This window comes from Ovis canadensis, chromosome 1, assembly GCF_042477335.2.
Source record: "Ovis canadensis isolate MfBH-ARS-UI-01 breed Bighorn chromosome 1, ARS-UI_OviCan_v2, whole genome shotgun sequence".
Lineage (NCBI taxonomy): Eukaryota > Metazoa > Chordata > Mammalia > Artiodactyla > Bovidae > Ovis > Ovis canadensis.
In genome coordinates this window covers 72,261,447-72,276,461 of record NC_091245.1, presented here as the reverse complement: position 1 = coordinate 72,276,461, position 15,015 = coordinate 72,261,447, and the positions used below count along the sequence as shown (strand labels likewise).

General features: G+C 37.2%; 1 protein-coding gene across 1 annotated transcript in view; it reads right to left on the bottom strand.

Moving 5' to 3' along the window:
- Nucleotides 1–15,015, bottom strand: part of ABCD3 (ATP binding cassette subfamily D member 3) — an 80,350-nt gene that overhangs the window by 13,442 nt on the left and 51,893 nt on the right. The window contains exons 8-16 of the mRNA XM_069598253.1: nucleotides 14,524–14,580; nucleotides 12,107–12,249; nucleotides 8,895–8,964; nucleotides 6,631–6,700; nucleotides 6,443–6,540; nucleotides 6,237–6,328; nucleotides 4,497–4,588; nucleotides 4,347–4,410; nucleotides 4,157–4,220 (exon numbers count right to left, since the gene is read on the bottom strand). Of these exons, the coding sequence (XP_069454354.1) occupies nucleotides 4,157–4,220; nucleotides 4,347–4,410; nucleotides 4,497–4,588; nucleotides 6,237–6,328; nucleotides 6,443–6,540; nucleotides 6,631–6,700; nucleotides 8,895–8,964; nucleotides 12,107–12,249; nucleotides 14,524–14,580 (750 nt within the window). The remainder of the gene's footprint in view (nucleotides 1–4,156; nucleotides 4,221–4,346; nucleotides 4,411–4,496; nucleotides 4,589–6,236; nucleotides 6,329–6,442; nucleotides 6,541–6,630; nucleotides 6,701–8,894; nucleotides 8,965–12,106; nucleotides 12,250–14,523; nucleotides 14,581–15,015) is intronic.

Here is a 15,015-nt window from a genome sequence, read left to right as displayed (position 1 = left end):
AAACCCCAAACAACAACAACACACCAAAATCCTTACCCTTACCAGTATACATTCTAGTGGGAGACACAGGCAATGAGGAACATGCATAATAAATAAGTAAATTAAACAATACGTTAGAAAATAAATACAATGGGGAAAAAAATAGATCAAGGTAAAAAAAAAAAACCAACTAGGGGTTGGGGGGTGCTGCATTTTCAAGCTGGTCAGGCCAGGCCTCACTGAACATGACAACTGGGCACAACTTTTGAAAGAAGTAAACTAGAAGTTTATCTGGAGGAAGATCATTATAGTTTCCACCCACAAAGAGGAGCTACAAAAGCTGAGCAGGAATGCACCTGTCCTGAATCAGAGAGGTTTTTTAAAAGAAGTAAGAGCTAAAGAAGTAAGAGCCGGAGAGAACGGGAGAACTGAGCTCAGAGGGGAGACGGGGTGGCAGGGCAGTAGCGGGCAAATCCTACAGGGCGCTGTAAGCCACTGAAGGAGCTTCTCCTGATGCAATACACCCAGCCACATGCATTAGTCACACCAGTCAAAAAGTGGAAGCAACAAAGCGTGGCATATACAGACAATGGAATATTACCATTCAGCCTTAAAAGGAATGAGATTCTGTATGTGCCACATGAATGAACCTGAAGACATGATGTTATGCAAAAGATGCCAGACACAAAAGGACAAATATGATGACTCCACTCACACGAGGTCCTCAGAATAGGCAAATTCATTGAGACACAAAGTAGAACAGAGGTTACGCGGGACTGAGGGGTGGGGAGAAAAAGGAGCTATTGTTTAATGGGTGGTTTCTGTTTGCTGCGAAGACAGTGGTGATGGCTGGACCATACACTAAATGTACTTACTGCCACTTAACTGTATACTTAAAAATAGTCAAAATGGTAAATTTCATGTTGTGTGCATTTTACCACAGTTGATCTCTAACAAAATGCCACAACTTATGCATATCAATATTAGAGAAGGAGCTATTGTGAATTACTTTTCCAAATGAGGAGCGGTCTCTTTTTCTGAGAAACTAGAGAGTCATTTTGATGGACTTCTAAATACATACTTCTTGCTTCTATATAACTGAAAATAGTGAATATTCCTAATAATACATTATATATAATAACTGTATTATAATAGGGTGCCTTGAGGAGTGCCTGAAGTTCAGAGAACTATTAAATAAATGGATCCCTATCACTCTGATTTATCTAGATAATGTTAGCCATAAGTATTTTTTCCTGCACCTAACTACTTATTGTGGTTTTCACTGCCATCCTATAGCTCTCCACATTATTTGGCGCAACATGCCAGGAAACCTAGAAACCAAGTTTGTAATGATATGTATAAATAATAGCTAGAGTTACTAAAATCCTTAGATACTCTTATGCATATATGTCTTAAGACTCAGCATGAACTTTTCTTTACTCCACGGTAATAATGTTGGACAAAACTTCCAATTATGCCATCAGCCATAAGCTGATAAGCCAGTGATATCACTGGTAAGCCAGTGATAATTTTTCCAAATTAAAGAGTTATAGGACCATATTTCCCCGCCCCCGCCCCGGATTGAATTACGACTTAAAGCCAAGGATAAACTTTCACTGAAAATCAAGTTCTTAAGAACACTCTATTACTGAAGATCCTGGATTGCTTTACTAGGGCAACGAATGCTTTGAACTACATATTTTTCTTTATTTTCCAGCAAGCCAGATGGGGAGAAAACAATCAGATGCTAAAAAAAAAAAAAAAAAGATGTTTGTTGAATTTTGTAAAAATTACGTTAAACAAATGTTGGGAAAGACAAAGTAAATGAGAAAAAGGCAAATCTAACAAAATATCTTAAGTCAGAAACAGACAGAAGAAAAGCTTTTAACAGTGGACCAAAAGGACAGATGCCAAACAAAGCTCCCAGTGGAGAAGAACACAATACGAGAATCATAGAACAGGTCAGAGTGGTATAGAATGCGATCACAGAGTTAAAAAAACTTACACAAACAGGACTGTAAAGTAAGACTCTCCAAAATGAAACCAAAATAAAAGCGAAAAAGTAAGGGCCTCTCCGAGGCTAAAAAAGTGAAGTTACCAGGACTGGCCAGAAGTATACTAAAATTCAAATATAAAGGTTTTAAAGGGAAGGGCTTTGGACCAGAATGAAAAGGACAGCAGTAGTGTGGTCACCTTATGACAAAGTGAGCAGACCAGAACCATGATCTACTTTCTCCTGCATCTGTACACACAGATCCCAGATCTCTCCTCACCAGGCACAAGACATGTCTGCATCTGTGCTGCTGGTGTACTCTGTGCTGCATAAAGACAGAAGTAAGGCAAAGCAGGAGAAAGGGCCCGGAGGACTCTTCATGGAGAAAACCTCATGGCTCTTTCTATGCCTGGGTGATAACAATAAAGGGGCTACTGGAAATCTATCAAAGACGGGGTTTTGAGCTCTGTTTATTCCTGCTACCAAGCCCTGTCGGTGGCCACGTACTCTGTCAACGGAGCCTACTTGACTGTAGCACCCAGGGCTAAATGAAAAACACACTTCTGTAATACTTGTACCATTAAACATTTATCAACCATATTCACATTTTTGGTACTTCCCTTTGTGTTTCCTGGCTTTAAAACAAGCATGACAATATATAATATTCAATACTGAGTAAGTCTCAAGTACTTTACAAAACTAACACTTTACAGTTTTATAGTTTTTTAAAAAGAAAGTGGAGATGTACATAATAAATATACACGCTTAAAGTAGAAAAACTGAAGACTTACCTAATAACACTTTGAAAATAATAACTCTACTTCTATTTTACAAGCTATCAGACAACATTCTTCAATGCAAGCAATTGGAAATAATCTCTATATACAACACAAATTACAGAGGGCCATGAACATAGAGAATGTGGAAAAGAATTCTGGAGTTGTGCTTTCCAATACGATAGCCACTAGTCACATGTGGCTATTTAAGGGCAAATTTATTAAAATTAAGAAAAACTTAAAATTCAGTTCCTCAACTGTACTAGCCACATTTCAAGAGTGCAATAGCCACATGTGGCTACTATACTGGACAATGCAGATACAGACCATTTCCACATCTCAGAAAGTTCTATTGGATAGTGTTATTCCAGAGTAATGCTATCTGGAACTAGAGAGACAGCACATGCAATAGACATTGACTACTATCTTCAAGATTTTCAGATGTGAACTATATTCATAAAGTCACAATAGATAAAACAAAATAATAACCCCTGGGTCTGTGAGAATCGTATAAAATCATACAATAATTCTCATGGTTTGCTTTTGCTTTTTAATTTGGCCTGCTCTTTTGGTTAATAGACTTGTGAATCAGCATCACAGTTCACTTGGCTCGAGCTGCCTTGTGTCTCGGGTGAAGGGCAATCTGCAGTGCTACTGTGCTGGTCTCACATGGTTTTCATCAGTAATACAGAAAACTATATTTTGTTTTTATAGGTATAGATCTTCCTGTACCATCAAAACAATACCAACTCATAAATTATTTTAATTTAAAGAGACTAATGGTATATATGCAAGGTTAAATATTCATCTTATAGTGAAGATTCCAATTATCTATATCTTCTATGGCTTTTTTGAAAGGGACTTTATTTGCAAAAAGGTTTTTTGATAGCAGTATTTGAAACTTTAAAGTCCTGTCAAATAAAATTTCTGTTTCAAAGACTTTTTACTTTTTATTCCAATTATACTGAGATCTCACTGGCGTGCAGTACTGTTTAAGGTATACAGCACAGTGATTTGATGCCCATTCACCATGAAATGATTATCATAGTAAGTTCAGTGAACATCTCATACGGATGCCAGATTAAAGAAACAGAAAAAAAAAAGTATGTGTGTGATGAGAACTCTTAGATTTTCCGCTCTTAACAACTTTCACATACAACATCCAGTATTGTTTTTATATTTATCATGTTGTATATTACATCCCTAGTACTGATTTATCCTGTAACTGGAAATTTAAAATACCTTACTCCAAGGCAGTCCTCCTTTACAAAGGCTTACTTTTCAAAGCAATTTTGTGGATTCAGAGAATAAGTGAAGCCTTAAAATTCTTTTAAACATTCAGACAACAGTTTCTCAGTTCACATTTTGAAGATGATTTAAGCTTTTATATAACCATGTAAAAACTTACTTCAAAATTAAGGTCTCGAATCAAGATATCTCCATTTGGCGTTGCTAAAGGAACATGATCAAATCTATAGAGGAAATTAATAAAGAGAATAGTTTGACATTAAACACTAAGTAGATGTAGCTGAAAGAGAAAGGCTACTGTGTAGTTTAACAAATGTTTATGGTGCTAAAGAACCCTTTTCTGTACATACTTTATAATGTTATCTGTATTGATGATTTCTCCAATTCCAGGTATCAAGGGAATGTCTTGTGCTCCTTCAACACATTAAATGGAAAAATAAGTATTAAAGCATCAAGTCATGTCAGCAAAAACGTATGTGACTGAGTGCCTTCATATTTACCCTTTTCCTGTTGTGAGACCATAGTGCGTTCATATTTGCCCTGATTTAAATCCTTTAGTACTTGCATTAATTCTGTAATCCGAGCAGTAAAGCTGGAATTAAAAAAAGAAAAAGAAACTAAGAAAGCCACAAGCAAAACTCCAAAGGCTATCATATCTTTTATTTTTTATTATGTATTTGAATATAATTGACATGTAACATCAAGTTCTTTTATTTTATTTTATACAAACCTGACTTAAGTTTCTAAACTTATTATGCAGTTTCAATGAAATCACTTAAAAGAATTCTCACCAACATTAATGATATTATACAAGTATTAGTGATACTATACACATTTTACTATTATGGTTTAGTAGGAGAGCAGGAAGATGGGGCTAAGAAAAGAGGTCTCATAGGATCCCACCGCAACAGATACTGACTTTATTAATAGGCAAGTCAAGAAGGTTGTCTGCCACTAGAACTTTAAGGAATTTACTAAATACTAGCAAATATTACTAATAAATATTTAGTAAATACTAAAAAAGGACACACGCTAGTGGCATTTCTTAGGTCGATGAAGCACGAACCCTGAGTCCCTGCTGGGGTGAGCTACACAGCCTTGGATAAAGCTGGCCTTTTCTCTGAGGACATCATTTATTCTAAGTATGCCACATGCACACTACTTTCCTGCAAACAGGGAAGAGTTGGGGAGATCCTTCTCCTTCTTCCTCTGAAGAGGGGAAAAGATGAAGTGTTCTTAATATTAGAGAGAAATCACTGTGGTGATAAGAGAGAAATCAAAACTACTGACAAGAAGTTGAAAAGTATGAATGGCATGATGGTCGAGGAGAAAGCATTCTAACCAGAGAAGCAAACAGAATTGTTCTGTGAATAACAAGCAGAAACTTCCTAAAGGAATGGAAGCATTCTCTATGCCAGGAAATGTAAAGGCCTGAGGAAGTTATTAACAAGTTGGAAGAAAGTCAGCATTCTCAAGAAAGACTCCTCACAGGAGTTACAGCTTCTTCTATCTTGTCATAAAGGCCTTAACTGCTAAAGGAGTAGAGAAGAAGGGATATGCAAATTAATCACAGGCCTGGAAAAGATCCAAAGTCATTCAACTTCTTCAGATAACCTGAAACTTAAGGCCTTTTTTTACATTATGTGTTGTCTTAAATACCATACCAAGCCCTTTATACTAGACTTTGAAATTTTGAAATATTTAATTCCATTTGATGGTCTAAGAATAATTTTACCAGACACCCTGACAGGTTTACAACTGGACTTAGAGCTACCACAAGGTAACTTTTTCTTTTTTTTTTTCCCATTATAATAAACTTTATCCTTGCTTATACATTACCAGTACCAAAGAGCGAAGGGGAAGAAAAGTCTCATAGAGGACAAAAAAGTCCAAATGAAAAAATTTTATTCACTAACTTAATTTTCTGTAAATTAAGGAAAGACTGCCATGATTCAACATTTCCCATCTTACTGAATACCAGTATTCACAGAGCAGACAGCTTGAGAACAACTAACCTAGTTTAAGGCTTTACAGCTATCTTAAGGAAACATGAAAAGTACACTATCAGAAAAAACTCCTCCTCATTTTCTATCAAAACCAGCTTCCAAGAGTAAGAAATATGAGGATTCAGGGGCTCCTTATCTCAACCTCAACTGGTCACAATCATTAAGGATAACATCTAAAAAAAAAAAAAAAAAAAGATTCTCTGCAGTTGCTCAGTATTACAAATCTTAACTTACCCAGCCAATCGAGTCATTTCACGGCCAGCCAAAACTATTCGACCCAGAGCCTGAGACATTCGCAAAAGCATTCTTCCACTCTGGTAGTAATCCTGAAATAGAAAGAAATATTAGTTTTCAGTTGTATTTCGAAGATTAAAACTAGCTTTTTTCACATTTTTTATTTTTAAGAGTTCAATTGAGTCTGACTACCATTACCACTTTACCTCCAGAAGTTCCGAATGTGAGCTCTTAAGATGTCGAGGATGAGACAAGTCTAAGAAAGGACGACTGACGACTAGGTAACCAACCACAGTGGCAAGATCTGCAACCAAACAGTTAAGGTTGAAAACCACAACAACACCTCACTTTCCCCACAAATCCCATTCTACCATCTCTTTTAAAGCATACTTACATTTGGCAATTATGCTGTCAATGAAGCCCATAGAGAACCGAAACAAGATGAAATTATGCAGGTGCTCCACCTGACAGAAAGCAAACACAAAATATATATACACTTCCCATGTATTAAGGAAAATTAATCTACCATGAGGACGAAAGAAACTGTATAATTTATGTATTCAACAAATATTTACTGAGTACCTATAATTTCTGATTACAGTATACATCACACTTCATTGAGCACAATGCTAATCACAGAACAGGTGCCAAACAAAGCCTTCATAAATCCATTTTTATGCAAACAGAGTGGAAAACATAAAGACTATGTGTGTGGTGTCCCTTGCATGAAATAGTACAATGATACTGTATTCATAATACTGTCGGATACATACATGCAAAAATTGATAATCAAAACAAAAAACAGAAACAGAAAGATAATTTAGGTGAAACTAGCTGTCTGGAAATAGCATTCAATGCTTTGCTTTAGTTGGAAACACCTGGTCTTTCTCTAAGACTTGTACTACATTCAATTTGAGCCAAGTGCTAATGTAACGCCGCATAGCTTGAGCCTGTAGTTTTAATCTCAGCATGCATTACCCCAAATTTGCAAATCTAAAAATGTATTTTATTCTGCATTTTTAATGTTCTTGACTTTTTCATCTTTCAGATTACTCAGGCCCTGCATGATCTGCCACTGGGCTCCATCTTCAACCTCATCTGCTGCTACTTTGCTCTTTCTCACTGAGCTCCAGAAATACTGGTTCCTCAAACATGCTTCTGCCTCAGGCCTTTGCTCGCCTTGTTTCCTCTGTCAGGACTACTGATTTCCTAGATATAATTGCCACCTTCAAGAGAGACTTTCTTGTCACCCTAAATTGCCTGGCAATAGCCCCCATCACACTCTACCACTTGATCCCATTTTATTTTTGGTCACAGAATTCACTATGACCTGAAAGCATATAAAATATTTGTTTACTTGGTTATATCTCCCCCACTAAAATGTGGGTTTCCTGAGTACAAGGTAGCTTGCTCTTAATATCTTCTGCAAAAGAACAATGGCTGGAACAATTATTCAGTGAATGCCAGATGTTATATATTGAGCTCAGTGATGAAGATGCAACAGTGAATAAGAAGACAAGGTTCCTGAGCTCATGGAATTTACATTCTAATGAAGAAGACAACCAGTAAAAAAACAAGATAATTAGAAATTGTAATGAATGCTTTCAAGAAAAACAGATCATTAAAATGGGAAGTAACTGGTGAAGGTCATTTTAGATGGATTAATCAAAGAAGACATGGCCCCCAAAGGTGTTAACTTTGGGGCTGAACTCTAATGCAAAATCATGGGCAAGCTATGTGAAGAGTGAACTAGTTAACAGCAGTCCCTTAGACAATTACCGTAAATACATTTTATCAGTGAATGCTATCAAATTTCAGTCATGTTAAACATAAAAAAGACAAAAATTCAATTTCTTTAACCTTAATTTAAATAATTTAAAATAACAACTTCTTTAACCTTTAAAAATCACCTCAAATACGTATTTGATTTCAAAACTTTCCACTAAAATGTAAGCTCCTTAAAGGCAAGATTTGGTCCATTACACACCACTGTCACCTGGACAAGCAAGACACCTTTAGGTGGTGCTCCGTATCTTCTGAATGAATAATCAACAAAATTAACTAAATTCAAATCTTCCACGTGGCAAGTAGATAAAAACCGAAGCACAGTTTGCATACAGTTTACATAAGAAACAATGTTTATATTCTAAGTAAAGGGTCAGCAAACTATGATCCACAGTTCATAGGCAGCCTGCCACTTACTTTAGTAAATAAAGTTTTATTAGAACACACGACATCCATTCATTTACATATGGCCTCTTTGAAGGAGAGAGTTGAATAGTTGCAAGAGAGACCACAGGGCCCGAAAAGGCCATACGTGGTACTTATCTTGCCCACTATAGAAAATGTTTGCTGAACTGTGCTCACAGTATTCCCAGGAACAAATTCTTTCTGTAATTATCACTAAATTTATCATTAAATAAGACTCCTAAGTAACCACTTCAAAAATACACTGATAATTATTTTAATAAATCTACCCATTTTAATTAGTGGGCAGCTTAACATATTGGTTTGATAGTTTTTAGGAAAACACAGCATAAAAATTCTTTATAGGTATTTAAAAATAAATGTTTGAAAGACTAAAGGTATATACGTATCCTGGCACAGGTCAAAATTTTTTTTTCCGTACATACATGAGCCTCCAACATGTTATCTTACCAGTTTTTGGAAGACTGAGTGGATTGTCTGCTTTTCTCTTTTATTTCCATTGTAAAAGGCAACTTCTTCACTATTAAGGAAAATAGTTTAGCAATTAGTTTTAATGCTACTTAAGCCTAGAAAATAATTTAAAAAACCATATTTACTAAGTATTTGTATATAAATGGACACTCTGTGACTAACAGTTTAGTGGATACTTCTCAAGCCATAATCTGTACAGAGCTCAACTGATCAGAGCACAGGAATATACACCTGACGGCATCACAGGCGGCACTAGTGACACGAGCTGCATATCCCACCTGCAGCCTGGCTGGAAAAGATGTGCTCAGCTAGTTCTCAGAAAAGTGAATAAAGAAACAAGAAGGAAGATGCCATGATATAGGAAGGCAGGACTGGGACAGCCATCTCAGGCTACAAACTGGGTAAAGATCCAGCCAGAAGGGAAAGGAGACAACAAGAGTTAGGAAGAAAACAGGTAGTGGTGCATCACACATAGCCTTTAAAGGACAGAAAAACTAATTCCTGCCCGCCTGACAGTTGCCAGCTCCCAGGAGGCCTAGCTGCACAGCTGCCCTTATTCTTGGAGCCCCACCATAACCTCACAACAATCCCCGTTTCCTTGAGCTGATCTGAACGGGTACACAGGGGCCACAACTATCTTGAAGGTGAAGGTGAAGTTGCTCAGTCGTGTCCGACTCTTTGCAGCCCCGTGGACTGTAAACTACTAGGCTTCTCCGTCCATGGGATTCTCCAGGCAAGAATACTGGAGTGGGTTGCCATTTCCCTCTCCAGGGGATCTTCCCAACCCAGGGATTGAACCCGGGTCTCCCGCATTGGAGGCAGACGCTTTAACCTCTGAGCCACCAGGAAAGCCCACAACAATCTTAACTAGGTAAAAAAGAGCATTTTATGACTGAAGAAAGGTTCAGTGTAGTTAATTTGCAGAGGTCATGCAGCTGACAAGTTAAACAGCTGAGATGATAACCTGTATCTGACCCTAACATCTAGTTTTCTGCTCTACCCAGACTGATGCAAACTGTCCCAGCAAAGTATCTCTTACAGCAGAAGAAAGGAAAGATTTACGTACGAGTCTAGAAGGCAGAGTTAAAAAACAGTATTTCTTAAAAGTCTCTTCCCCCGCCTCAAAAATTTATGTGAACATTATATTCTAGTCTAAAATGTACCTGTATTTTTTTTGCATCATAAAAACAAGGTAGCCCTTACCTCAACACCTTTTAAGTAAATTAACTTTCCATATAGTTGCATCATGTTTGACCAGCCTTTCCCAGTTTCCTTTATACAATAATAGCCCCAGGGAGAAGGCAATGGCACCCCACTCCAGTTCTCTTGCCTGGAAAATCCCATGGATGGAGAAGCCTGGTGGGCTGCCAGTCCATGGGGTCGCTAAGAGTCTGACGCGACTGAGCAACTTCACTTTCACTTTCCACTTTCATGCACTGGAGAAGGAAATGGCAACCCACTCCAGTGTTCTTGCCTGGAGAATCCCACGGACGGGGGAGCCTGGTGGGCTGCCATCTATGGGGTCACACAGAGTCGAACACCACTGACGCGACTCAGCAGCAGCACCAGAGAGCCCCAGGGTATCAGAATCCTAGTTTAACACAATTCTGTACCTAAAATTTCTTAATTCCTTCTGCCTCCTCCGCACATTACGTCCATTGAGAAAGGAGAAAACTCTTGTTTTCAAACAAGGTGAAAACTCTACTTTTCCTGAACATTTTACCCTAAATTTCAAACCTGAAAGCTCAGAACTTCCAAAATACTAACAGCTGCCTATTCAGCATCTTTTCTCTTTCATATCCCTCCTCCTAAGAGAACCCCAATTTTCCTAAAGTTTTGTATCCTTTTCTAGGCACCCAAATGGTTGAGAAATAGCCTCAAGCCCCAATCCAAAGCGGAAAGAGTTCCAACTGATCTAAGCCAGTGACTTTGCTGTAACTGCTTTAGTGATCATTCTGGCCAATGAGATGTGAAAAGAAAGCTGTTTGGGGGCTTCCCACTCTCTTAAAGAGACAGCAAAAGCGGCTGCTTTTGTTTCTGGACTTTTTGCAGGGGACGACGGCTGGTGGATCTAGATTTAGAACTGCTTTTGCCATCCTGTCATCAGAAAAAGAATTAGCCAGAGGAAAAGGGGAACATATAGAGGACAGAGTCAGGAGAAGAGTCAGACACCCTGATCATGCTGTGCCTGGAGCTGGTCCATCTTAAGAGTTTTTATGTGAAGTAGTAAATGTCCTTATTGTTGGAGCCACCCGAGTCAGGGTTTTCCATTTCTTGCATTGGAAAACATCCTAGCTAATTCCTCTTTCATTCACTTGGCAAATCACCTCTGTACACAACCTGCTATTCTTCTGCCTCCCTACAACACAAAAAGCCTATTTAAAACCAGTATGTACTGTTTTATCAATCCAAGGAAATGAAGGAAGAGGGAACTTTTAAAGGACCATTTCCTAAATAATTTTGTAATGCCAACAGGGTAGTAAATAAATATCAGGACCCTCAAAATGACTTAAGGTTGACAGATCATCAATACATGAGAAAATTTATTGAGTACCTGCTACACATTAAAAACAGTGCTCGAAGTTTTATATATATCATATTAGTCCTCATGGCAACCCTGAATTAGCTACCTAGTGTAAATAAGAAAAGTGAAACTATAAGTAACTTTCCAAAAGTCATATATTATATAATTGATAGGTGGAGAAGGTAGATGCTGGCTCTAAAGCCCAATACTTTTCCCTACTTTGGATTTTTAAACTATCTGGAAAATAGACAGAGACACATGCAAAGAGACTGCATTAACTTTGAGTGCTCCAAATACAGACTCAAACAAAAAACACTTGTGGATAAACTGAGATAAAATTTTCTTTGAAGAAGTAAGTAAATTTGAATTTAAATTTCTGACTTTGCTTTATGTGAAATTAACAGAAAATTAGCCAACAGAAGACACAAGAGGTCAATCAGGGATACTAAATAGTTAATAAGAAAAAGGGTTAGAAATGTAGTTATTAAGATAACTACTTAATAAAACCAATATCCTTCATAATGTGTATTTTCAAAAGAAGTAAATACACAGGGACATAATTTCAGTAACAGTGTTACTAGATTTTTTGGAGTTGGCTTACATGACTTCAATATCCACATAAAGGGATTTTTAGTACAGTTAAATACATTTAATAATTTGTCCTTACCTGTTTGTGATGAGCCGAGAATTAACATATCTATACTCTCCTTCAAGTTTTTGCTCAGTTATTGTCATCTTACCAATGGGTCTTCTAATTCGAGTTAGGAATAGCCCAGAAACAAGCAAGTAGGCCATCATGCTTGCTGGGCCCTGATATAGGAGAGAAAGATATACAAAGATCAAGGATAGAATAAAGTCACTGAATGCAACATGCACAGTTTATAATTACCTCCAGTGACTTTGAAAGAAATCACTCTTTTGACTTTTCCCCTTGTTTCTTTTCTAAGAAGATACCCACTGGGCCTCTTTGTTTTTACTACTCATCTACTTCTCCTCCCACCATACATCTCTCCCCCAGCTCTCCCAAATTTGCTCATTTAAAAACTCCTAATTGCAGTCCTCCCTCTTCCGAGAGCATCTAAAAACTCTTCTGATGGAGCTCTTCTTGATATTCTTGATCCCACAATAACCTGCAGAACTCTTTCTCACCTTCTCACTGACCGTTAGTATTGCCTGAGGTTTCCTTTTCTTGCTCCCTTTGCCTCTGAAATTTATCTCTCTAATCCCATCACTCCTAGATACTGTTTCCAAATATTTACTGTACATCTTCAGTTTACTTCTCTGTAGAACCTCAAGCTCAATTCCCTCAAATGAGCTCAATTTGTCTTTCCCTTCTCCGGCGTCTTGCTTCTAGCTGCCATACTTTCTAATGTGGTAAAGTACCTCCATGTGCATCGACCCTTCCAAGAGAGAAGCTTCAAGCTTGCCTTTTCAAACTCTGCATTCCCATACATATCCTTATGTTCTGCCATACTGAAATCATTGTTTCCTGAACATGCTACTCAATGAAGTTGTTCTTCTGTCTAGCAAGTCTGACATATCTAAAAAAGGCCGACTCATCCTCAAAGCAGCTCCAATATCACCTCCAATTCTTCTGGACACTAAAGACATTATTCACACTTCCACTACTGGGCTTATCACTGTCCTTTACAAATGTTTGAAGATCTATCTTTTCACCAGATCATAACTCCACTTCAGTAGGAACTGTGTCTTACTCATCTTTTTATTCAGACAGTGTATATGGAATATAGCGTGTATTATATTGGAATATGGTGTGTATTATTTTTAAATTCAATGTGACTGATTCAATGCATTTCAGTAATTACTAGAAGTATGGACAAAAGAGATAACTAAAGCATACTTTCTAACTCGAAGAAATACAAAATCAGAAAATAAGAATATATGGAGACATTTTAAAATATAAATATAATACTTAAATGTTACAAACATGTAATAAGTATCATAAAAAATTATACCAATAAGAGGCATTAAGGCTATTTACTTATTTATAATAAAAACAAGTTATAAAAATGATTTAACCCAGCTTATGAGGTATCAAAAGGTTAGGAAGATAGACAAGAAAATTAAAATAAAACACTACTTTCCCCAATGTTTTGAAATGGAACAAAGATCACTATATAAATTATTTATTAATAACCACAAAAATATATAAAAATATATACATACATATGTTCATATATACATAAAACAACCACATTATTATATGATTGTTATAAATATATAACAATAATCTTACATATTAAATGACTAAAGTTAGACTCCAATAAGAATACTCAGAACATTTAAAGATCTTACCAACACAAATGTCAGAGAGACCTAATAAGATGACCTCATGGGACAATCAACAATTTATATTATTATAAAATACTATTGAAACTGTTATAGTCATTCTAAATGTAATTAAACATACATATTTCATATTAAAATAGCTGTCTCCAAATCTCTTTTTAGGCCATCAAATAAAAAAGAAAGTGAAAGTCGCTCAGTCGTGTCTGACTCTTTGCGACCCCATTGACTATACAGTCCATGCAATTCTCCAGGCCAGAATACTGGAGAGGGTAGCCTTTACCTTCTCCAGGGGATCTTCCCAACCCAGCAGTCGAACCCAGGTCTCCCACATTGCAGGCAGATCCTTTATCAGCTGAGCCACCAGGTAAGCCCAGGAATACTGGAGTGGGTAGCCTATCCCTTCTCCAGCGTATCTTCCCAACCCAGTAATCAAACCGGGATCTACTACATTACAGATGGATTCTTTACCAGCTGAGCTAACAGTGAAGCCCCTTTTAGGCGTTACCTTGCAACAATAAATACAGGTGTGTTCAATGTTTAAGCATTTCTGGTTATTAAACCCACAAAAACTTGCCAAGTGTCTGGCTTAAGAAAAACTGAAAAGCTGAATCAGAAAACTTTAAAAATCTCTAGTAGAGTATTATTTTATAACCAGACTTTATTAGCTACACTTGTAAAATTATACTCTTTGAGATACATAAAAATTCCAACAAACATCCAGCTATTCACAGTACAGTATTATAGCAATTTAAAAGATAGAAAAAGTAAACTCACCTGAGCTCCTATTGCACTGGTTAACCTGAAGATATACAAAACTATGTCTAAAAATGGCTGTAAAATAAAAATCAGAAGGCACAGAATTAAAAAGAACAAAACTGCCTACACTGATAGCTAATAAACATGTTAAATACACAATGCTAGTCAACATTCAACACATAATTGTCAACATGTAGAGTTCTCACTATGTATAAGGTACTGTACAGTATGCAGCTTGATGAATACATAAAAGACACAGTTCTTATTCTCAAGAAGCTCAAAATGGAGACAGCCTGACCAATGTCTGCTGCTGCTGCTGCCCAGTCACTTCAGTCGTGTCCGACTCTGTGCAACCCCATAGATGGCAGCCCACTAGGCTCACCCGTCCGTGGGATTCTCCAGGCAAGAACACTGGAGTGGGTTGCCATTTCCTTCTCCAATGCATGCAAGTGAAAAGTGAAAGTGAAGTCGCTCAGTCATGTCCGCCTCTTAGCGACCCCATGGACTGCA